Source organism: Clupea harengus, chromosome 6 (genome assembly GCF_900700415.2).
Source record: "Clupea harengus chromosome 6, Ch_v2.0.2, whole genome shotgun sequence".
NCBI lineage: Eukaryota > Metazoa > Chordata > Actinopteri > Clupeiformes > Clupeidae > Clupea > Clupea harengus.
Genome location: NC_045157.1, coordinates 20,372,293 through 20,395,807, shown reverse-complemented (window position 1 = coordinate 20,395,807; position 23,515 = coordinate 20,372,293). Strand labels below are relative to the sequence as shown.

General features: G+C 42.3%; 1 protein-coding gene across 1 annotated transcript in view; it reads left to right on the top strand.

The window, feature by feature from the left end:
* Window positions 1-4,534: 4,534 nt before the first annotated feature.
* otog (otogelin) overlaps window positions 4,535-23,515 on the top strand; it is a 35,771-nt gene continuing 16,790 nt past the window's right edge. The window contains exons 1-25 of the mRNA XM_042707934.1: window positions 4,535-4,666; window positions 5,560-5,681; window positions 5,899-6,107; window positions 6,321-6,451; window positions 6,645-6,751; window positions 7,000-7,109; window positions 7,279-7,404; window positions 7,809-7,917; window positions 8,216-8,262; window positions 8,397-8,542; window positions 9,785-9,917; window positions 10,379-10,556; window positions 11,184-11,308; window positions 11,535-11,747; window positions 12,045-12,143; window positions 13,395-13,560; window positions 18,923-19,030; window positions 19,778-19,916; window positions 20,244-20,378; window positions 20,782-20,928; window positions 21,110-21,229; window positions 21,905-22,021; window positions 22,640-22,796; window positions 22,888-22,914; window positions 23,085-23,252. Of these exons, the coding sequence (XP_042563868.1) occupies window positions 4,535-4,666; window positions 5,560-5,681; window positions 5,899-6,107; window positions 6,321-6,451; window positions 6,645-6,751; window positions 7,000-7,109; window positions 7,279-7,404; window positions 7,809-7,917; window positions 8,216-8,262; window positions 8,397-8,542; window positions 9,785-9,917; window positions 10,379-10,556; window positions 11,184-11,308; window positions 11,535-11,747; window positions 12,045-12,143; window positions 13,395-13,560; window positions 18,923-19,030; window positions 19,778-19,916; window positions 20,244-20,378; window positions 20,782-20,928; window positions 21,110-21,229; window positions 21,905-22,021; window positions 22,640-22,796; window positions 22,888-22,914; window positions 23,085-23,252 (3,271 nt within the window). The remainder of the gene's footprint in view (window positions 4,667-5,559; window positions 5,682-5,898; window positions 6,108-6,320; window positions 6,452-6,644; window positions 6,752-6,999; window positions 7,110-7,278; window positions 7,405-7,808; window positions 7,918-8,215; window positions 8,263-8,396; window positions 8,543-9,784; window positions 9,918-10,378; window positions 10,557-11,183; window positions 11,309-11,534; window positions 11,748-12,044; window positions 12,144-13,394; window positions 13,561-18,922; window positions 19,031-19,777; window positions 19,917-20,243; window positions 20,379-20,781; window positions 20,929-21,109; window positions 21,230-21,904; window positions 22,022-22,639; window positions 22,797-22,887; window positions 22,915-23,084; window positions 23,253-23,515) is intronic.

Below are 23,515 nucleotides of genomic sequence, written 5' to 3'. Positions count from 1 at the left end.
TCATTCGTGTTTCACTGTTCTCGTTACATTTTCAGGTTATGTCAGTACCTTTATGCTTTTTGTGCACTCATACACAAAGGTGTCCTGGGCTGCTTGATTCCATGGAGGAACCTTTTAAAGTTCCAATTGGCACAACTCTGATGATGAAGAGTTGTTAGTGGAACTCTATCAGTTATCATGTTTTGTAGTCTAGAATGCTTGAGGAACCCTGTTTTATCAGGATAGTTTTCTACACTTCACCTCAACAAAACGTTTGTTCTAGAGCCTCGGTAGAACATAACCATTTATAATTTGAAATATCTTGGCGTCTGGGTAGAACCTTGTGGGTGTGCTCTGTAGGGACATTTGTCATAGTGAGGAAAAACACATAAAGGTGTCCCATAACATTACTGCACAATAAATAGGTTTATTTACATGCTTGTATAACTACTAAAATCATTATGGAATTCCTGCAGACATGATTGGCATAAGAAATTTCTTTTTGTAGTTCTCTGGCAACGTCTTTCAAAATATCTCATTGTGTGTCCATTAAAAGTATGTATGGTAAATAATGATTTAGATATCTTGACAACCAGAAGCCACCCATTTCTGTTCCTGTAAGAGCTGCATTAGATAAGGCCGTAGTGTTCCAGTGGAGGGCGCCAGAATTATTTGGTTAATACTGCAGGTGTTACAATTTTACACTTTGTCGAAAGGAAAAAAGTCACAAACAACCACAAAAATCTGTGTTGGTAAACAATTTAATAACATTTGTTTAAATCAAATGTAACCCCAATCTAAAGCCGGGTCAGCTCACTGCATCACTCATAAATATCAGAGCGCACGGCGTCTCACTTGCGTCCCTTAGGATACCTGTCTGCATATATTATGTTAATCAGGAGGACCAGTTCAGACTTTAACCAAAGGGGATGGATGCTGAGAGCAGCACTGGAGTGACGGAGAGGGACCCTGCATGGAGAGAAGAGATATCTGGTGTGAAAAATGTGTCGGTAGTACAGCTACATAAATAATAGCCTAAAAATCAGGGGAGAAATTGATTCCACTTATCGTGGTTCCTATGAGTCACGAATGGATCCTATGTTAAGGCTCGGCAAGAAAATAATTCTGCGGTTTTCATTATTATGTTTATTTTCTATATATCAAGGTAAGTTGATTAAGAGTTTAATTATATATTATGCAGAACTCGGGTTGCATGAATATGAAGATACAGAAACGTATTTGACAAAGTCGATTTTGGTTGCTAAAATGTTTAATTTAACTTTTGACTTCATTGATGTGTGTGTCTTGTGTGTGCCTGCACAACTTTGTGACTTTAATAATCAGTTTTGAACCTCTTGTTTTAGTACATATTTCCTGGGGCACTGACAGAGTGAATTTTACTAGACAACATGATTATGAAAAGTAAGTTATTATCGGCATCATTGCGATATTTAATTTCCGTTCTTTTGCACTACTGGATTTGATTCATTACAAAATAAGAAACCTATAGCAGCTATAGTTAATGGCTGTAACAGAAGTTGCATCATTAGATATTTGTATTCGCTTTTAAGATTGTGACAGTCTTTCTAGCGTAACATTGTTGATGTTTGGAAAAAAGTCTTTATCTGCTACGCAGTACTGCTCTGTAGACTACCACAAGTGCCGATTACCTGTGAGAAACAAACCGCGCCTTGTTCTCTCTTTCTTACAACAGCGAAAGCAGCAGTATAATACTGCAGAAATGGGATACGGGTTCCCAAGGAGAGCAGGTAGGAGAGCCCTGTAGCTGATTTGAAGTGCTGCTTTGAGAACCCCTATAAATACACGAAACTCAGACAACAAGGGTAAACTAAAATGTCGTAGGTTAAATGCATACAATGACAGATTTGGTCCAAACAGACTGGAGTTTATTTCGTACAAACTTGTGAAGACACAACAGATTAGACGGCAAGGCACTTCGATCATTTTTTCTAGAGGATATAACCAAATAATGTAATTTCCTTGTTTGATTTCACAAGCACCATTGATGTACACGTTTGTCTCAGTGAACTTGATTTTTTTCAAGCCCTTGCCTTTCATGAAAGCTTTGGCATTATACTATCTGGCAGAGCACTGGACCACATTTCCCTCAAAGGACAGGAAAAGTAACACAACTTTTGTCAACCTTACTATCAAGTATGCCATCAGGTCAACTGTAGTGGTATTCCATTGTGTTTTGATAACATTTGTTTTGGACACATTGGGCTTGCCCTATTATTAAAAATCCACACAGCCTCAAAACACACAAAGGTAAACTAAGAAAGCATTTTCATCAGTCATCCTGGAACAATTAAGCAGTAGGTCAGCCTCTGGTTCTCATGCCATTAACTCCCAATAGTGAGGCACGGTTAATAATTGAAATGCCACCTCCGATCTTTTAGCGCTGTTCCAGTTCTTTGGGATGAAAGCGATCATTTCGCTTCGGTCCCAGTCTGGTCTCAGGTGTCCAGTGGCCACATACAGTATATGGGGGTTTTGCAGGATTTCCACTGCAGGTGAAATGGAGAGTTGAAGGCACTGAGTACAAACTGTTCTCACTTGCACGAGTGTACTGAGGCGATCTTTATTTCAGCAGAGCGTGTTAGATTAATTAATCTCACCTGTTATCATTTTCGAAGGCAACGGAATATGCAGTCCGGTTGATCTGGCAAGGCACCTGGTTGTGGTAAAAGCAGGGGATTATGGTGTACGGTGAATGGCCTTTTTAAATGAGCCACAGAATTACCCCAATCTGCTTGGCTGATATCATCACTGCTCTTGATAGACAGTCATCTCAGTTTTGAACACAATATTCCGTGCAACATTTTTATTTGATACTAATCTTTGGACCATTATCGAAATACAGTTTCTCGCTTTAATCAATTCTGTATTAATCTGTCATCTGAGAGCTCAGATTTAAAACTCCAAGTCAGAGTGAGACTGCCATTTCCTTCTTTATCAAACAGGAAAAAGCTTTAAGTCATTTAAAACTGAGGCTGAGTTACAAGACCTTTGATTTGGTTCCCTGGCAATGATAACTTTTGCCTAGTCAGACACTGACCACATATTTTGATTCCAAAAGCATTAATTATTTAAACACACTAATTTATTATATAAAATTATTATATTAATTCTGAACTTCACACCGTGGGCATGAACAATGTAATATTTTGTCTCTTTTCCTTCTTGCAGAAAGCACTTACATCTAATATATCTACAACTGTACAGGAAGCACTGAAGCCATCAATACGCAGAGTCCCAGGTATGTTTACCTGTTAAGATACAACTTTTTCTTTTGTGAAGGGTGCAACACAAAAACAGTAACTCTACATGTAACAGCAGATCTAATGATACTGCCCTATTTCACCAGATATTGCCGTTTCAATACCCTATCTATGAGTCTATATCTACAACTATTTATACCCGAGTTAAACCACCCTTAGTGTTCATGGGGCCTTTCCTGCCACTCTTGACTGTATGTTTTCCGATGGCAGAACAATTGACCTCACTGTGTATGTTCACCGTGGCCCGGTGAGATGTGAGAGGGGTGAGGTGAGGCCCTTGATCCCTTAAGCCGACTCTCTGTCTGATGTCGTCTATACCTGCCTTGGCAGCGTTGCGATCTGAGACACTGCTGCTCGGGCTGGCCCTCCCCTCTACTCACCATATGTTGTAACCCCCCCCCCCCAAGATAAGGGGCCACGATTAGCCCCGAACCCATACAGCTGGTGCCCACTGCCCTGCCTGCCGCTCATGTGTAACGCTGCCTCAGACGCCAGCTGTGCGGAACAAGGCACACCCGGAGAGGGAGTGGGAGAGTGAACGCTGGGGCGAGGGGGAGAAAGTGTAGTCATTGCTGGACACATGTTAAGAGTGGGCTCAACTCTTCCCTTTAATTATCCTGCCCTGCGACACATTTTTAAAGGGAGATGGTTATTAAGGGAAGTGGGGTTTCCCCTCATAGTAAATGCCATTGGTTATTGTACACCAACACCGGTGTTCAAATGTCAGCATAGTAAGTTTGCCACCAACCACTTCCTTTTTTCCACAAGCAGCCGTTCCAGGTGCCAGATCAAGAATATCCCCTATCATTTATGGGGGGCACTGTAGTGTCTGCAGTGTAGATTACAGGTGCAATGCTGTACGAATGCAGTTAGAATAGCAAATGTAATGTTTTAATTGCATGGAGTAATTTTCTGTCATTCATCACTGCAACCATATGACTTTTTGCAGGTCTCTGCACTTTCCCATGTCTAAATGGAGGCCATTGTATTCAACCGGACTCCTGCAACTGCAGTTTATATCAAGGCACTGGACGACGATGTCAGAAAGGTACAAATGATTGTTGAATCACACTACTTAAATGTTTGGTTATTTTTATAATAAAAATCCAGTTTATCTTACAGATCAGACCTATGTTGTCTAGATTGCATGTTGCCGTGTTCTGAGCACCTAGCAGTGTATCAACGTTGGGGTATGTGGCTCCTTGCTAATGTCCGCTCTCTGTACAGTTCCAAACACAGGTTTTGAGAGAGAGATGACATGCCGCTCGTGGGGGCAGTACAACTTTGAGACCTTTGATGGTCTCTATTTTTACTACCCTGGCAAATGCACTTACACTCTGCTGAGGGACTGTGAGGACACCACACAGTCCAGTGTGCTCATTCAGGTACATGTGTGTAACAACCATGATGGGTTAAGACCTTTAAGGTAGCTCATACGTGAGTACAAAACATGTGGATTATTTTTCAATAATTGAATCACTTTTACATTTTTCAGTTGCTAGAGGATTTTTCCATCTTCACTTTTCATACTATTGTTTCAACAAATTGTGTCTTTTGGATGTGCGATCTCTATCCTCAGACGTTTTTTTCAGGGCAGATTACGGAAAGTGATCTCACCATTACAGTCATTTATGTCAATTACAGTTTAATACAGCAATTACCTGTAGGGTTCACATCTTCTGTCATCCAAGACAGATTTTATTTTAGTTCCCAGAAACTTGCTCCTTGGGAAACAAGAGGAGGAACTGCTTAAGTGAGCAGTTTATTGCAGTTATTAGCCTAAGTGCTAATGTTATTTGTCAATGAATCAAATGAATGGCCTGGGGCAGGTATTAACCTGGCAGCACCAGCTCTGAGACTGGGCACTGCACTGGCGATGAGAACTGTTCTTTACTAGAACATTCTTTAATAAAACCAAAGTTCACCATAGAATCATTTCTCTCACAAGCCAATCTTTTGTGAAAAAAATTACTAATAAGCAAAGATGCTTCAAATACCTCATCAATGAATTCTTCATGAAATCATACTGTAAACCTGTAATAACTGGTCTATAGCAAGAGGCAAAAAACACTTTTCTTCAGTGTTTGTATGTTTTTATGTTTACTGTATGCACCTATACATCAGAACAAATTCCAGGTAGGTGTAAACCTACTTGGCAATAAATACTATTCTGATTCTGATTCTGATTCTGATTCCTGTAGATGCCCTTCTTTTTGTGTGTAAATCAGATATAAATCAGTCCTCAGATGTACCTGCCTTGTGTTATGTTGCTGCATAGGTCCACAATGACCCGGGCTGTGGCTCCTTTCCATACACTTGTGCCCGGTCCATCAGCCTCTTTCTGCCATGGGAGGGGGAGATCAGGTTGCAAAACTTCACGGTTACCTTTAAAGGCCAAAGGTACTGAATATTCCCCCTTTACTGCTCGTGCCACTCAAGTCTATTGTTATGGTAAACTGGAATTGAACCGTGACTGTGTGTATGTTAGAGTTTCCTCAAGCTTCTGCTCTTAGACGCAGTTACATTTTGTGCTTGCCTTGAAATAGGAGCAATGATGTTAACAAAGTACCTGTGAGACAAGTGAGTAATTCTGTGAACCTCTGATACTCTTGCACAGTGTTCAGCTCCCGTTTCACATTCACGACATCGAATTGGAGAGGATATCTCAGTACATCCTGGTGACTCAGCGTCATGGCTTCACTCTGGCGTGGGAGGGCTACAGTGGATCGGTCTACATCAAGATGAGTCCAGAGTACGTCGGCAGGACCTGTGGGTTGTGTGGAAATTTTAATGCCGATGTTCAAGATGATCTGAAGACCAGCTATGGTATGTAGGTTTTATTGTACCAGGCATTATCGTTTGTTGGTTTCTCTACTCTAAGTTGTCTATGGACTTAACAGAGGTGGAATATTAAGTTCTTGATGTTCTGTCGAAACAGCTGAATAGAAAAATGTAATTAGTTGTTTTTTTCCATTGTTTTTTCATCTGATGTCAAGCTGCAGTTTTTCCTCAGTGTTGTGCTACGTATATTTTCAACAGGCATTGTCACTGAAGATGTGGCCATGTTTGGGAACAGTTGGACTGAAGAGGAGCCCAATCAGGCCAGCTGTGCCATGGTGCCCTCACTGTACCCCTCCCCCTGTGCAGCGCAGGATGCCCACACCCTTTTGGTACTGTGTCCCGTTATCTGTTAGTTTTTGTGTATTTGGAGTGGATTTAAAAGCCTAATTATGGAAATAAACCAGCACCAGTGATCAGAAATAGTTGCCATTGTTGGAAATTAGTTTGGACAACTGTGAAAATATTTAGTTTTTCTGTAGAAAAAGGGGGAAAAAATCTTTCCCCTCTGTTTTACCCTTTCAGAAAGTTGAAGAAGTTTGTGCAACACTGATGAAGGACCCTTTCAAATCGTGTCATGAGTTTGTCAGCCCTTATTCTTTTATGGCCAGTTGCTCAAATGATCTATGCCTGTAAGTACGATTATTCGTAATACTCTGAACCTGCTGTGAATGACACCGGTGATATTCTGAATATAGTTTATGAATGGGAGAGTTCAGAGGATCTCAGCACTCAATTTTTAGGTTTTCTTTTAATTCTTTTTTCGTGTGAGGAAGGGGGACATTTAGACGGCAAATACTTTGCTTAATAATGACCGTCACCAGGGCCCTGCGGGTGTTTTGAATGAGGCGTGTTATTTATCTTGATTCTGCTGTTGAAGGTCTGGTCCCAGCGGTGATGAAGTATGCCAAGTATTTACTGAGTATGCCAGGGCCTGTGCCCATGCTGGCCACACGCTGCACGACTGGAGGTCTCACATACAACCGTGTGGTATGTGTCCCTACTCATCACTTCTTTTCACTGCATTTACTACTTTTTCTTCAGTTTTCGAGTAGCGATTGTGCTCTATAATAGCAACAGTAGTTTTGGATGGTTTGTGTTTATTTATGTGTGATAAATGCACGACTGAGTGTATGGCTTTGTCTCTTTGTTATCCAAGCTATCTCCTGCCCAATGGAACTCGTCTACAACGAATGCATCACCTGCTGTCCCATATCCTGTAACGTAGAGAGGATGTGCATCGACAGCAAGCTCCAGTGTCTGGACGGATGTTACTGCCCTGATGGTATGACGGCGTAATGTCATGTGGTTCTTTTTAGTAGGGCCTCTGGCTAAAATTGTATTACCCCAGAGAGCAGAGAAAGAGGTACAGTAAGAGCAGCACCACAAAGGCAAACTGAATGGTTTAATTAGCTCCCATTGGGAGCACTTTGGGAGCACATGAATGTACCAAGGATTTGGCATTGATTGGTTGCTGAATCAAAAATAGACTCTTCTGTCATACAGACAAGGCCCAATTTTATAAATAGCGAAGGCTCTTATCTCATTTGACCCGTGCATGGTCTTAACCCATATTAAGAAAACACCAGTCTCTTCTGACTGCTGCTAAGCGAAGTCACCTCTTTCTTTGAACGGGGTCCTTTGTCCCGCTCTGGTCACCGACTCTCCCATGTGTCTCTTCCACTGCAGATCTAATCTTCGAGGATGGGAGCTGTGTCAAGGCCTCGGACTGCCCCTGCGAGTTCCATGGCATGCTCTACTCCTCTGGACAAGTGGTGCAGGAGGAGTGCAACAACTGGTCAGTACCCAAAGCAGGCTCCGCAGAAGCTTCCAGAACACCCTCAGGCCACTGGAGCGTTGAAATGTTTTGTCAGTCAACATACTTTAACGATGCCCAGTACATCTACACAGGGTTAATATCACGGCCAACATTCCTTCCGTGCCATAATGCGACTGACTGTGAGATCATAATTGATTTTTGTGGACAGTCCGACAACGGTGAAGCGGGGCCCACTGGTTGCCTATCTGTGAAGTCTAACACAGGCAGTTATGTGTGTATGCCCACCTGTGACCTCTCATGTTTCATTGCCTTTCAGCACCTGCCTGGGGGGAGTGTGGGACTGCACTGAGTACACCTGTCCAGGTATGAATGTGGCTGATGGCTGGCTAGAAAAGTCTAGAAAAACTTCTAAAAACATTGTGAATAGACCTAGAAATGGTTCTTATTGATTATATGATGGTTGATTAAATGATGCTTATGCTTCTACCACTGCACAGGAGAATGCTCAGTCACTGGCGATATGTACTTCCAGTCCTTCGATGGGCGTGTTTACACCTTCCCAGCCACATGCCAGTACGTCCTGGCAAAGAGTCGCAATTCTGGAAAATTTACTATCACCATTCAGAACTCACCTTGTGGACCAGTAAGTGTGTTAAAATATGGATTGTTGGTGGAAACACCACTATCAGCGATGTGTTACAGAATATAGAAGAGGAAAATCTGTGTTTTTGTACAATGGTGGTTTGTAAAATTGTAGCATTTACTTGAAACGCGTAACGCAGAAATAATGCAAAACATCCGGGAACAACAGAAACATGTGTACATGTAAGTCGAAAATGATGTTCCGCAACAATTCTGGATGGTGCGTGCTGATAGAACATTGGGTCTCACTGGATTTCTCACTCAAAGCTACGGGGTGGGGCGGGGTCGTCAGATGAAAGGGCCGCTGAGGTTACGTCTGTGTCATGATCAAACTCTCCAGCACCGTGACAGATTACAAAAAAAAACACACACATGAGACGTGACAAAAGCCCTGAGACCCTCTTCATCCTCAAAGCCTGCTGTTTCCCAGCGCCTGGGAGCCGCTGATGCCGCAACTCATCGTCCGGCAAGTGGGCCCGGTATAAGATGTCAGGCAGGCTGTGTTGCCACGGGCAATTCCCCTGGATTACCTTATCTGAATCCTGAGTGACGGGGGGGGGGGGGGGGGTGAGCGTCTTTGTAGTTGGGAGAGATGAAGAGGGTGCTGGGGGACAAAGGCGGGGGCTCTGCAAATCGTCCGCTGAAAGGGCCCAGGGACCGCTGCAGAGAGACGGGGGGCACCTGCTCACCCTGGCCTCTGACTCCCATGAATGAGATGATTCATACGAGTGGATCGGTTTCTGTCAGGCAAAGATTTTAGCTTGTGCTTAAGAGCAGACAGAGGTGTGCCGAAATGCACTCAGACACGAATACACACTCAGACACGCGTGTACACACAGACGCACGCACTCTCAGACACACATGTACACACAGACATGCACATATGTATGTTCACACGTACACACATGCAGACATACAGACGTGTAGCACACACATGCAGATGTACACAGAAACACGTAGAAAATTGCATACAAAGATACAGAAACAAACACACACAGAAATACGAGCATGCACACACACACGGTAAGGGAAAGACACAACAACTTTATTATTTCTAAATTAAAAAGACACACCAAAAGATGTGTTTGTTTAATGCAGCATGAAATCTAGGATGCTGAGACCAGCCACAGTGCATTCATTCACCCAGCTTATCTGCATTGTCTGCCTTTATGAAAAGCCTGTGATCATACAAACGCTTTTCTTTCTGGTTTCTTTATCGAAACTATCTTTTTCTCAATTGCAGAATCTGGATGGGGCTTGCATCCAATCAGTTAACCTGGTTGTTGACGAGGATCCAAGGACAGAGATTACAATGAGCCACATTGGCGAGGTCTTCGTGTCTAGCCAGTACCGAATCTCCTTGCCCTATTCAGACGGTAACTACACGTTCAGTGGGAAGCCTAAACATTGTATGCTCTGGCCCATGTTGAAGGGGAGCCCAGGGAGGCCCAATGTGGATTGAATGACAGCTGCTCAGCACTTGAGCGAAAGGACAATGCTCCAGACTGAATGCTCAAATGCTGTATTATGCTCCCTGCACAAAACCCCCGTTCTTTTCAAGTTCTCCCTCACTGCGTGCAAATGTCCCTGTTTCTATCTGGAAACTGTCATTTTTATTGGACATAGAGGCCCATGTACTGAAGTTTTGAATATATGTACTGTAGATTCTGTCAGAGGACCACAATCAGTTGTGTACTGCACATAAACTATTTACGTTGTATTATTATGTTATTTAAATACTACACTGTGTTGCACAAGCATCAATTGATAGAAAAAGATGCAAGGCATAACTTTGGCATTAAAATGGGTTTTTCCCCTGTGCTCTGTGTGTCCCAAGATGTGTTCCATATCCAGGAACTGTCCAGCATGTTCCTGCAGGTGCAGACCTCACAGGGCTTGAGGCTGCAGTACAACTGGCGGGAGTTCCGCTTGTACCTGCAGGTCTCTGAGCTGTGGAAGGAGGACACAGTGGGCCTGTGCGGGACCTTCAATGGGAACATTCAAGATGACTTCCTGTAAGGCTGCCTCGCTGACCCCCCAGCACCGCGGCACCCCTGTAACCGCAGTCTCTTCCTGGCAACTAGCACCACCACTTTAGGCTGAAAGGATACTACATTTCACTCCAGTGGGAGAAAGAGAGGAGGGGGGTAAAGAGAGAGAGATGGAGAGAGAGAGAGAGAGAGAGAGAGAGAGAGGGAGAGGGAGAGAGAGAGAGAGAGGAGAGAAGAGAGAGAGCGGGGGAGAGACAACTCTGTAATGAACACTGACAGCAGCCGTCTTCTACAAAGCCCTCATTTGCCAGCCCACACTTTTGGACTCACTGTTTATTTAGTGTGTTTCAGATTGATTTGATGAGTCTTTCAGCTGTTAAAATGGTGTTAGAGAGTGTAAATACAGTGTATATGTATAAAGTCTGTCAGCAGTAGAGCAGTTGGACCACAACATTCATAATATAGTGGTTTAAAACCTTATTTTTTTTGTCTCTGTTTCTTCTTCTGATGTATTTTGGTATTCTTCCAAATTTGTATTTTTTGTCACTCAACAGACACAGATAAAGGTCTAGAATTAGTCTAATGTTGTGTACATTGTTCTCTATGCAACAGTTAATGGATACCAGTTTTGTGTAATGTGTGTTTCTTCAGGTCTCCATCTGGAATGATAGAGAGTACTCCACAGCTGTTTGGCAATGCCTGGCGTGTGCCCTCTGCTTGTATGCCCAGTGTCAGCCTGCCACAGTTGGACCCCTGTGATATCCACCAGCAGACGGGTAAGACTTTTCTGTCAGGAAACACAGTAGTTCCCGATGTCACTCATTGAAACTTGATTGGCCAAACCAATGCATTAGCAATAGCTATCACAGCTCTTTAGCCGGTAGCTCGGTTGGCTCCGTCTCCATGCTCTTAAGACGGGTCTGTTGTATCCCAGATGGCCATGTCATGTGATAACCTTTTCTGGTCTGCGTTTAATCACCTCACTGCTCCGCTCCCCATCAGCGTCCTATGCGGCTCAGATGTGCGACATCTTAAACCAGGGCCTGTTTGCGCCCTGCCATGCGTACCTGAGCCCCGTACCCTTTCACCAGCAGTGCCGGGCAGACACCTGTAAGTGTGGGCAGCCCTGCCTCTGCTCTGCCCTGGCACACTACGCCCGCCACTGCCGACGCTTCTCCATCATCATCGACTTCAGAGCTCAGGTGTCCGACTGTGGTGAGTCTCTTAGAGTAAAATGTTGTGTTAAGGATGTTTATGTGGATGGATGCTTTTAAAAAATACAGTAATTCATTTTGTATGAGACATCTTCTGTTGCAGAATCAGTTTTCATATTTTGATAGTCATAATGTATCTCTAATAATGATTTCATACAAGAATATGGAGTTGCCATTGCTTTTAATTTTTAGTGAATCTAGCAACATAGTTCCATATTGCCGTGAAAATTGTCTTATACTGTATATGCTGATAATTTGGATTTTCGTTCCAAATTATTTTTTCTACCTCTTTATGCAGCTATTACATGCCCAGAGACAATGGAGTATGGCACGTGTGTGTCTGCCTGCCAGCGGCGATGCCAGTTCCTCTCCATACCCCAGCTCTGCGATCAGGAGTGTGAGGAGGGCTGTGTTTGCCCCCTCGGAACGTTCTACAACACGCGCACACACAGCTGTGTGAAAAGGTGCTTTTGTTATGCAAAGAGAAGACACACTGAATACAGCAGTACCTAAGTTCAGTTTAGGTTACCTCGCAAGCATAGATGCCGTTTACAAAACCCCCTTTTGATCGGTTAATTTGTGAGTTGAACTAAATGTGTGTAATTCAACAATTAAAATGGCTAACTTTACAGTTATGCTTTATTAAACGTCACCGATTATGCTTTTCATGTATAGATTTCTGAGCTCTCCAAGGGGCGGTGGAATGCATTTGTAGTGAAAATCAGTATTTAAGTTCAAGTCCAGGTCAAGTTCTGTGATAATGTAATTCACAAACACCTTATACCCCATTATTGCTCTATAGATGTGCACTTTGCCTGCACTCTTGAGCTTACTCAACCCCAGAAGAGAAGCTGGTTAATTTTCCTTAAATGTCCTCTGGTCTTAGCAGCCCACACCAGCTTTGTGCTATACTTACCTTGTGCTAGAGTTACCGCGAAGAATTTGTGCTGAAACCAGCCATTCATTGCCACTGAGGCTGTGGACGACACAGATATCTGATAACCAGTGAGAAAGAATTTGTAATACAGAGGCTGATGTGTTGCTAAGACCTATATGTTACAAAGGCTTTAACTTTTGCTAAACAACTTTTAGAAGCGTTTTGGGAGTTTTGGAGCAGTTTTTTTTCACCCCTCTCGTTTTATCTGATTTTTTAACTGTATCTGTCCTTACATGGACTGACATTTTATCAAGTCCAAGTAAATTCATGTGCATTATTGTCGGTCGCTGAGTTTTGTAAGTTTATATTTGTGATTTCTACAGGAGTGAGTGCCATTGCTCCTTTTTAGGGGCAGACTATGCACCAGGGGATGTGATCATGACATCATCAGGTGTACAGTAAGATCAATGCATTATGTTTCTGTCACTCACCTACGCTCCAAATTAACCCAAATGTATTGTTGGCTTTACATCTATAATTAAATCAACATTTTCCTGTTGTTGCTATTCTCACTTATCTATTCACTCGTTTAGGGCTTGCCAAGATGGAAGGATAGTGTCTCAGATAGCCTTTGTCAGTAAGTCTCAATTAATTGGTACTCGATTGTCGGTCTGAATGTATCTTCACTTCAGCACGTTCTGTGTTTTTTGGGGCCTCGTGGACAGTGTTATCTCTGTAATAAACGGTGTTGTGTCATGAACTGTGCCCCAGATAAGACGTGCCCCCCTGGCCAGCGGTATCACGAGTGCGGTGAGGTGATGTTCAACTCAGTCCCGAGCAAAGGAGTGGCCTGTGAGGAGACGTGCGAGTCTTACCTGCTGAACCTCACCTGCTCTGCACACGAGCCCTGCATCCCCGGCTGTGTCTGCCCAGAGGGGTGAGTCTCCCACGGAAGTCTGGATCACTGAGGCACAGCCATACATCAACATTCAAAACAACCAGAAAATATCTATTAACATCAATGACATAGTTCTGCGGTAGACACAAGTCTGATGGGTCAATCTAAGAATTCAGCGATTTGCTAATTGTGGATAATAGTTACTGGTCTTTTGGGCTCTTATTGAGCACTCGATTGTGATTGGTTGATGCACATTCCATGCAAGCTTCTAAACTAGATCAGTTTTTTGTTAATTTTTAGGTTAATCAAATGTTTTTGTACCCAAACATTATTCCTCACAATTACAGGGTTGACACTCTATAAATACAAAGCCATGTTGTATTTGACAGCATTTACACATTATATCATGTTTTCCCAGGATAACATTAACAAACACATTTAATACTATATTAAATATTTACATAGTTAATTAGTGTAATAATTGTGCAGTAGGGGCAGCATGCTATAATCCGTATAGCTCTAGTCTGTACCACTGTTCTGTGTAATCACGTGTTTGTGATCAAAGGGTTACAATACCTTTCCAGTTTTTCCTCTGCTCTTTCACTTTAGTTTTCTATTTTTAAAGGACAAGTGGCATGTAGAAGCCAAACAGAAGGGTTTCTGTCCTTATATTGTTTGAGTAGTTTCTGGTATGATTCACTGGTTCTGTGTTTCAAAATTGTGCTTTGTTGATTCACACGACAGTTTCGTTGCATCATTCTTTTTCTTTTGCCGTAGCTTTTTTGATAACAGCATTGCGAGGAGGTCAAAATTCCTGGCATGTGTGTCGTAACAACCGTCATGTTGTTTGAGACTGGGAATCGCACGTTGCAGTGTGGTGGAGTGCAGTGATATTTTGGTCAGAATGAATTGGTTGGTAGTTCAGGGGCCATTGATCCATGTCTACATCACTGAGGTGAAGGTCGGCCCCCACGCTTGGTTATCTTGAATGGTAAGGCCTCTTTAATGTCACATGCGTCAGAGATTCTGTCTGCAGTCTGTTTAGAAGAACAAGTGAGTTATTTATTCTTCAGTTTCTAGAATCATGAGCTGACCTCAACTATAGTTGGAGCTTCTTATATTGTAGGACGTGTTGTCACTGCATCTAGGCCTGGAGTTGAATCTAGTGCCTGAGTATATGTATGGAGTTTTATGGTTTGGGTCACTGTTCCAAATGGCATTACTGAAATTGAGATTTGTATTTGTGAGGGAGTGTTGCTGTAAGGTTGGATAATCACTTGTCTAGAGACTAGTTAGGTCCCACAGTGATGAGGCATTCTTATGAATCGCTGAAACAGAACACCGCCACATCTCAGCAGATTAATGCCATTTGATCTGTTTAATGTCAAACGTTTACAAGAGAGACAACGTCAAGGTTAAGTGAGTATATTATTAGTAGCGAGTTAAGTCCAAGTCTCTGAGGCCAGTTTCAGACAAAAGTAAGTCATTGTGTTTTGGTCTGTAGCGACTTCCTATCTCAACAGTACCCTCAATAGCGGCAGTCCACTATGAAGCACCAACCCTATGAAGCACTTACCCTAACCCTCAATAATGGCAGTAACCTATGAAGCATGGTGATGAATTGACTAGGTTTTGTATACATTCTCTAAACCATTTTCTGTTGGTTATGATTGAAGAAGCGCTTCATTTCTACTCGTACTGCTTGACCTTGACGGCAAAGCGTTTCTTTGGTTAATTCAGAGACCCTCCTAAATATTCATAGACCTTGTGTACGACATTAAAAGGGTGGCTTGTGGTGAAAGATGACTGCACTTTTTGAGTCATAAATGTCTAGACTGCCATGGTTACTGATACGATAGCAAGCGTAGAGAGAGCAGAGGTGGAGGTGGAGGCCACTGCTCTCTGACTCCTGAGGCACTGACTCACTGATGCGCTAAAGGGGAGCCTGTTACACACCTGCAGCGTGAGAAAGGAACCTCATAACATGACGATCCTATCACAAATGTTTAACAAACACCGGCAACTCAATAGTTTGCAGTGTTTTTTTGCGGTGAATGTGAAAACAAAGGGCCGTTATGTTATAGGGAGAGGAACAGAAAGGTGGACTGATATGTTTAGTGTGACGGACATCTTAAAAAGTTCCATTGCCATGTTGGCCTGTGTCTTTGGTAAATACTTGTTTTGTCAATTTTACAGCTAATTGTGTGTTGATTCACTTTGATATAGGTAATATGGAGAGGGTCCTCTTTAAACTCTGTGTATGCTATATTTGATTATGGCAGAAGCTGGACAGACCAGGCTTTTTAACTATCAAGCAGTATTTACCCTTGCTTTATTACATGAACCTCCAGTGTGAAATATGTCATGGACAATTTACAACTGTATATACATGAAGCCACATATAGTTCATTTTAATTAAATAGTGTATTTTATTCCTTTGCTTTGTAAGCATACTGCCGGACTGTTTTGATGGCAATATGTTTTTTTATCATGATACGTTTGCTTTAATGAAAGCATTTCTTTACTAACAGTACTAACAAATCATATCCATAATTTTCATCTTTGGACATCATTACTATTGGTGTTGATATTTTATTTTTTCTATTTCTATTTTGTGACAGCATTCAAAACTCCCGGATGATGTGAAATTTAAAAGGACCATATTGTATTGTTTGAAAAAGGACCAAAACTAAATTCTATGGAGTCCATGCTATGCAGCACTGCAGCGCTCAAGGCTCTGAGGACAAGCAGTAATGCTAACGTTACATTCATGTCCTCATACGCTAGTATTGTGTCCCTTTTAAAGAATCCTTTTGTCATGTCCAGCCTTGGCAAGGCAAAGCTCAGGGGATAAGGTAAGTCCCCTGGAAATGCCAGTTTGGACTCACATATTAGGTAAGGGGAGTCTTGAACACAAGGCAGTGCATTTGGAGGGTCATTTGCAGCTGGCAGCAGCCAGGGTGTACGTTAGCGTACCAACTGGCAATGCATTTCCTCTCTCCTAACTTTAGATATTTTATGTTGTTAAGTGTTGCGGTGGTTGTGTTGTGGCTTTGGCAAGCGGTTTGAGTCCGATGTAATTGAAGGTTGTGCCTGTCGAGATTGTTGTTGAATAATGGACACTTGGGTGGCCATGCATACTGAAGGCTGTCTGTGTCATTATCTGTCACTCGGGTCCCTCTCCTCTCCCGTTACCTGCGCAGCCCTGCTCCCTCGGGAGATTCTCTGACTGTGCTTGTAAGGAGAGGGCATTCCTGTGTTAATGAATGTTATTCATGCTGGGGTAATTACCTTCGACTTTTCCTCCTCATTTTGTTTCAAATTTATGCAATAAAGTAGTGGGAAGTTGGATCGAGTGATTGCTAAGCTGCTTAGAGATTTCAGAACCTGTGTTTGAAATTCATCACTTTTACTCTATGTCTGTGCTCTAATGCTATTTTTGCTTCCCCTTTTTGGCTATTAGATTTGAAGGAAGGATTATTTGTGCTTTTCATGCTGCTTTAAGTGTGATAATAGTTTTAATATAAATTCAAATAATATGACCCCAGAAAGTCATCACCATTTTCTGGTTTACAAAAGATACTTACACATATTTTCCTAGTCAGTATTTTCATTGTGAACGCTTATGCTCAGGTATATTTCTAAAGTTCAAAAAAGTTATTTGTTTACTAAAATTCAAAATAAATATATAATCAAAAAAATTCTGCTGTCTGAGATTTTGGAGGGCAGCCTTTTCTACAAAGCATTTGGGTGGTGTGATTCAACCTCCAATGGTGCTCAATTGGAAATGTAAACTTGGATATTTTCTCGGAGTCCGTTCCTCACTTAAGCATTTTAATCACCTTGTCTGTTTAGTCTTCACTGTTATTTCCCAACCTGGCCCTTAGACGGAGTGAGTTTTACATCCAGAAGGCGATAGGTAGTTCCAAATTATGGCAAGTTATGGTCAAATAAGTGACACTTTTGTATAATTTGTGAATTATTTGCCACGTGTCTAAATCTGGAACTAAAAAAACAAGCAAGTAGTTTTTGATTTATTTAGTGTTAATGTAAGCAGACAAATAACTTATTTTGCCTTTGGAAATATATTAGAGCATACATGTTTGCAATAAAAATACTGATTGGGAAAACGTGTAAAAGTACTTTTTGTAATTCAGAAAATGGTGATTTTTATTGGGGTTGAATACTTTTGCAAGCCACTGCATTGAGTTTTCTGGTGCCAGCTTTCTTTCTGTAAAATATCCGGCTTGTTCTCCTCACCGTTGCATTGTCACATTCCTGATGGAAATATGAACCAACAAAAACAAAGTATTCAAGCAATAAAGTGGTGAAGTAAACCTTCGCCAATCATTTTAGAACTCCTCAGGCATGAAATTGAGTGTCTAAAGCTTGTGGGAATTCCTTCATAGCCATGGCACAGTTCCCCAGGAAGAAAAAAATGAATATCGTGTTGTTGTCCTGCCAGTTGGTAGGAAGGAGCATGCCGGAATGGTTATTTGCTCTCTTGGGAATGCAGTTACAGGTGTTACATTTGTTCAACTTTTTAATTAATATTTTAAGTTAAATACATTTTATTAAATTATATTGCCAATCACTATGATCTAGATTGATCCTATTTTTTAAGTTTGTTTGACCTTTACATGGATTTTAAAAATAGCTTAAAGAAACTCGTACATCTCTCATTATCAAATGTCTTCTGAAGGGATAGCATGTATACACATCCGCTCGAATGCTCTGATAAGACAAAGACAATGCAATTGACATTAATTTGGCTGTATTTGTTAATAGTGCCCAAGCAGATAGAGGATGGATTATTAGAGATTCTTTGATCAGAGTAATTGATACAGTGTCTTGGCTGTGGGATAAAGAAAGCTGTTAACACCACTTTATCTGGGTGTAACTTTACACAGATGGACCCAAGGTTTGGGCACAGACCATTCAATGTGTCGCTTCATTGTCTGCGGTCAGGCCAGAGGAAATAACTCACTCTCTCAATATTACAAGATGCTTATCGGCTGCGTGTGACAGGGTGGAAACAGCACTGGGCAGCAGACACAAAGGCAGGCTCATTGTGTATCTCTGAGAATGAGAATTGTCTGGTTTTCTCATGTAACTGGTGTGATTCATGTGCAATTGATCACTGCTCTGGGTCTGTCTGCTAAAGCCCACCCTGATATCGGTGGGAGACTGCTGGCCCATCTCTCTTCATGAACTTAGTGCACCATTGGCTTTATAACATCAGGACTTGCTCACATTTTGTGAATTACAGGTGGAGAAACTCAATTAACATAATCATTCACAATCTTAATGGGATTCTTTATATGTCTTGATAAAACCATGCAATTCAATACTGACAAAATCTGTTTTTTTTTTTGTTTGTTTTGTTTTGTTTTGTCCCTAGCCTGTTGAAACATGGAGATGAGTGTTTCCCGCCAGCAGCCTGCCCCTGCCTCTGGAAAGGGAAAGAGTACTTCCCTGGAGACCAAGTCACATCTCCATGTCACCAGTGGTAAGGCCGACACTGCTTAATGGTCGAGCAAAGGGTGGTATTTGGGAAAACTTCTTTTTCGTGCATGTATCTGTAATTCTTACTCTGCCACCTCAAATATTCATTAGTCACAGAAATAATCATGTCTCTGGTCTTTGAGGGATTTTCATGCATCTGAGGCAACCGTGAGACAAATTGGCACACTCAACACCAGGCAAACAAATAAGAGTCTGATTTTAGACAAATCTGTTACAACACAGCTAATTTTGAAAATCATCTTTTCCTTGAGGCGATGAGTCCTCAGATTGCCTCCACGGTGAAACTGGTCATCTGATAGCCCTGTTCAGCATTGTCTGTCAGGAGGGAGGGAAAAAAAAAAAACATTTTGCTCAACCTGGTTGACAGAGCCAGTCCTTGTATGATGCTCTTTCATTTCTTTTGGACTTGATTTGGCTGCTTAGATGAAGGCTTTCATAACCCTCCCAGTAGTCAGAGGACGGGCTTTTAAACTCTCCTTCTTCCCAAGGCCTCGTCTGACGATGATGATCAGAGATAAGCAAGACAGATGAATGATCCATAGAGCAGTGATTCAGCCTTTGGCAGTTGACTCTGCACTCTCCTTATGGAGATAATTGCAACTTGCCAACAAAAGAATCCATTAAAAATGGCAGCCTCACTTGCATTAATTGGTTAAAAGTGGACCAGCACTTTAACAGTGATTTATGGGGGGGCAGTTCAGTGTTCAGTGATGGTGAATCTGCCTTTCAGCGTTTGCCAGCATGGAACGTTCCAGTGTGTCTTCCAGCCTTGCCCTTCAATGTGCACTTCTTATGGAGACCGTCATTACCGCACTTTTGACGGACTGCTGTTTGATTACGTCGGTGTGTGTAAGGTGTATTTAGTGAAGGTAAGGGCAGACTCCCAACTGGTGGGTAATTGTATTATAATAAACACAATAATCTAATTTTAATCAGGTTTTCTGTTCCAGGAAAGAATGCCAGCTCTAATGATAGGGTTTCAGCACCTGTTTTTCTTTCTCTAATGACACAAAAGCCTAGTTAAAAATGCATTTATCAATTATTCATTTCCAAATTTAGAGAGCAAATACATCTTTTTTTTTTTTAAACAGCAACAAAATGTCTCATTGCATGCCTTTAAACAACATCCTGCCTTTCAAATAATATTTGTTGATGTGTTTGTCTATGTCTTGTCTATTTCGTGTTTTGTCATACAGAGTAGTGTGGAGTCAATGCTGAGTGTATCAGCTGAGAATGTGGACTGTTATGAAAGTGGAGTGATCTGTCGAAAGGCATTGCTCATCACCATTGGCAGATCTGTCATTGCCTTTGATGATGATAGTGGCAAACCTGTAAGTACTCTGGCTTTTTTTAAGAGGATTGTAAGACACCTCCATCTTATTTGTGTATAATTTTGTTTTAGAAAAGAGGCATCTAATTACGCAGCACTGTAATATTAACTGTATATCAACTCTCTTTCACATTCATTTATTGAATTAGAATTGTAATATTCAAAAAAGTCATAAAAACTACCATGAGTGGTATTACAAATGGTCTTTGGTAACAGACTAACAGTTTGTATTGTCTCTTAATTTCCATGACTGTAGCCTTACAAAGCTTTTCTTCCACCCACCTCAGTCCTTGGAGCCCAGGTGTCCCTCTGTTTCACCATCGTAGCCAACTAAGCTGTGAAGTGGGTGTCTAGTGTCGAGAATAACTGGCTCCTGTTGCCCTTTGACCTCTCCCATTCTGCAGAGCCCGTCAAGTGTGATGGACAGGAGGCAGAGCATGTACATATGGCAGGCAGGCTACTTCACCATTGTGCACATCCCCGAGGTGGACGTCACTGTGCTGTGGGACAGGAAGACCACCATCCACATCCAGGCTGGACCTCGCTGGCAGGTGAGACAGCTGGCCTGGGATCAGTGAGATCTCAAAAGCCTCAATGCAGAGATGAAATGTACTTCTCTGTGTCATATCAGGATGAAGCACGAGCGGATATGTATGTTATTGTCTGTACTGACAGTGTTTGTGGAGACATGATTATGATTATTAATGATATTCAATGGCTTACTCTGCTCAGGGTAAGCTGTCAGGTCTCTGTGGGAACTTTGACCTGAAGACAGTGAATGAAATGAGAACTCCAGAGAATATCGATTCTTCAACCGCGCAAGAGTTTGGAAACAGCTGGACCGCTGCTGAGGTCAGATATCTGTCCTTTCATCTCCATCAAAACCAATAGAATTGATGGCAATGATATAGAGGAGTACAGGGGGAAAGAGTGCAGATCTGCAGGTCACCAAGCACCCTTCCCATATGCTTTGGGAATAGGTATAACAGAGACATGTATCTGTGGCCTTAGCTGAAACAATATCTTTAGCTAGCAGGTGTCTCAAGAACAATAGATCTAATTGAGTAGTTTCAGTGAACATATGTGTGTGTGTGTGTGTGTGTGTGTGTGTGTGTGTGTGTGTGTGTGTGGACTGTGTTTTTTGGGTGAAGGAAAAAAATAAACTTAAGTCAGTGTTAAGAAATACAATTTTCTCAGATTCACGTTATATACTTCAGTCTAAAGGTGTGTGATGTGTGTGTGTGTGTGTGTGTGTGTGTGTGTGCGTGTAGGTGTGTGTGTGTGTATGTGTGAGTGGACTGTGTGTTTTTGGTGAAGGAAAAAAATGATCTTATGTCAGTGTTAAGACATACTATGTTCTCAGATTCACGTTATATACTTCAGTCTAAAAGTGTGTGTTGTGGCTCTGTGTGTGTGTGTTTGTGTGTGTGTGTGTGTGTGTGTGTGTGTGTGTGTGTGTGTGTGTGTGCGTGTGTGTGCGCCTGCGTGCGTGCCTTCCTGCTTGTGTGTTTTCCTCTGTGGGTCTAGTGTGTTAATAGTCCTGACATCAGACACCCGTGCAGCCTGAGCCCGCTGCGAGAGCCGTTTGCTAAGAAGCAATGTGGGATTCTACTCAGTGAAGTTTTCCAAGTCTGCCACCCAGTGGTGAGTAGGAAAATTACGTCTTTCTTCTGTGAGCGCCACCATGGTGCTAGTGGTATGATTGCGTATCTGGGAAATAACCCTAGAGATAATGTAATACTGTATGCAACAACATGAGTGTGAATAAGTGAGACAGAGATCCGGCACAGATAGGAGTGTGTAAGAATGCAGGGAGTCAGTGTGCTCACAGTCATTTGACTACGAGGTCACTGCTGGGACTTTACGGTGTGACTCAGGGACATAGGAGCTGTTATTCACAAGCCAAAAATACCTCTGATATTTCAACATACGGCTTCTTACAAAATCAAAATGAACTTTTTCTCTATCAGAGTAACATCTATAGCTACTTAACCACACCTTATAGCATACACATACTACATAATAGGATTAGCAGTGAAAATGTCTCTCTCAGTTACATTCCAGTTTTAACACAGATTCAATTACTCAATTACTTTTGTCTCTGCTGTTGTGTGTGTATATATATCTTGCATAGTGTGTGTGTGTGTGTGTGTGTGTGTGTGTGTGTGTGTGTGTGTGTGTGTGTGTGTGTGTGTGTGTGTATGTATATCTCACATAGTTGATGGTGTAGAGCGTATCTCATGTGTTTCCCATCCTCCTCAGGTGGATGTGACATGGTTCTATATGAACTGTCTGGCAGATACCTGTGGCTGTAACAGAGGTGGGGATTGTGAGTGTTTCTGCACCAGTGTGGCAGCATACGCCCACCAGTGTTGCCAGCAGGGCATCAGTGTGGACTGGCGCACCCCCTCAATTTGCCGTGAGTGACAGACACCAGAACATTCTAGAATGTGTCGGTTGTGCCCCTCATAGTTTTGTTATTGTTCTAACATCTATGTCTTTCTCGGCAGCATACGACTGTGAATATTACAACAAAGGTACTTTTAACACGTATTCTTTGAAAATTTGGCTGAAAGATTGCTCTAATGAAAATCTGCTACCATGTAACCACTAGAGGGCAGAATATGTGCATAGATGTTTTTTTTTTAAGGCTTACATCTAACCTGGATGTCGGGGCTTTAACCTATTTTATTATTTTGCACCATAGTTCTGGGCAAAGGGCCTTTCCAGTTGACCACGTACAGGGAGAGGGACACAGTGATTGCAGCCAACAGGACCAGTGGAGTTGTTCTGCCCAGAAGGAGATCCATTGCCGCCCGCGGGCTCCTGTCCATGTTCATGATGACCCCAGGCCTCAGCAAAGAGCGACCACATGGTGAGCCCTGTGTCCCTTTGCCCATCTACACTCTCTCTATCTCTCTCTCTCTCTCTCTCTCTCTCTCTGCAACATGGCAGGTCGCTGTCCTCAGTCGGGGGGAGCGCAGGTGATCTCTAAGCACGTTTCTCCCACCATCCTCTCTCCCATGCCTCAGCTCACAACTCATTCTGCAGAAGTCCCTATTTCCCCGCTCTGCCCATTGGCCCGAGGGTTTGTTGTCAGTGTGACCGCACAAAGTACACAGATGGCACTGATACGGT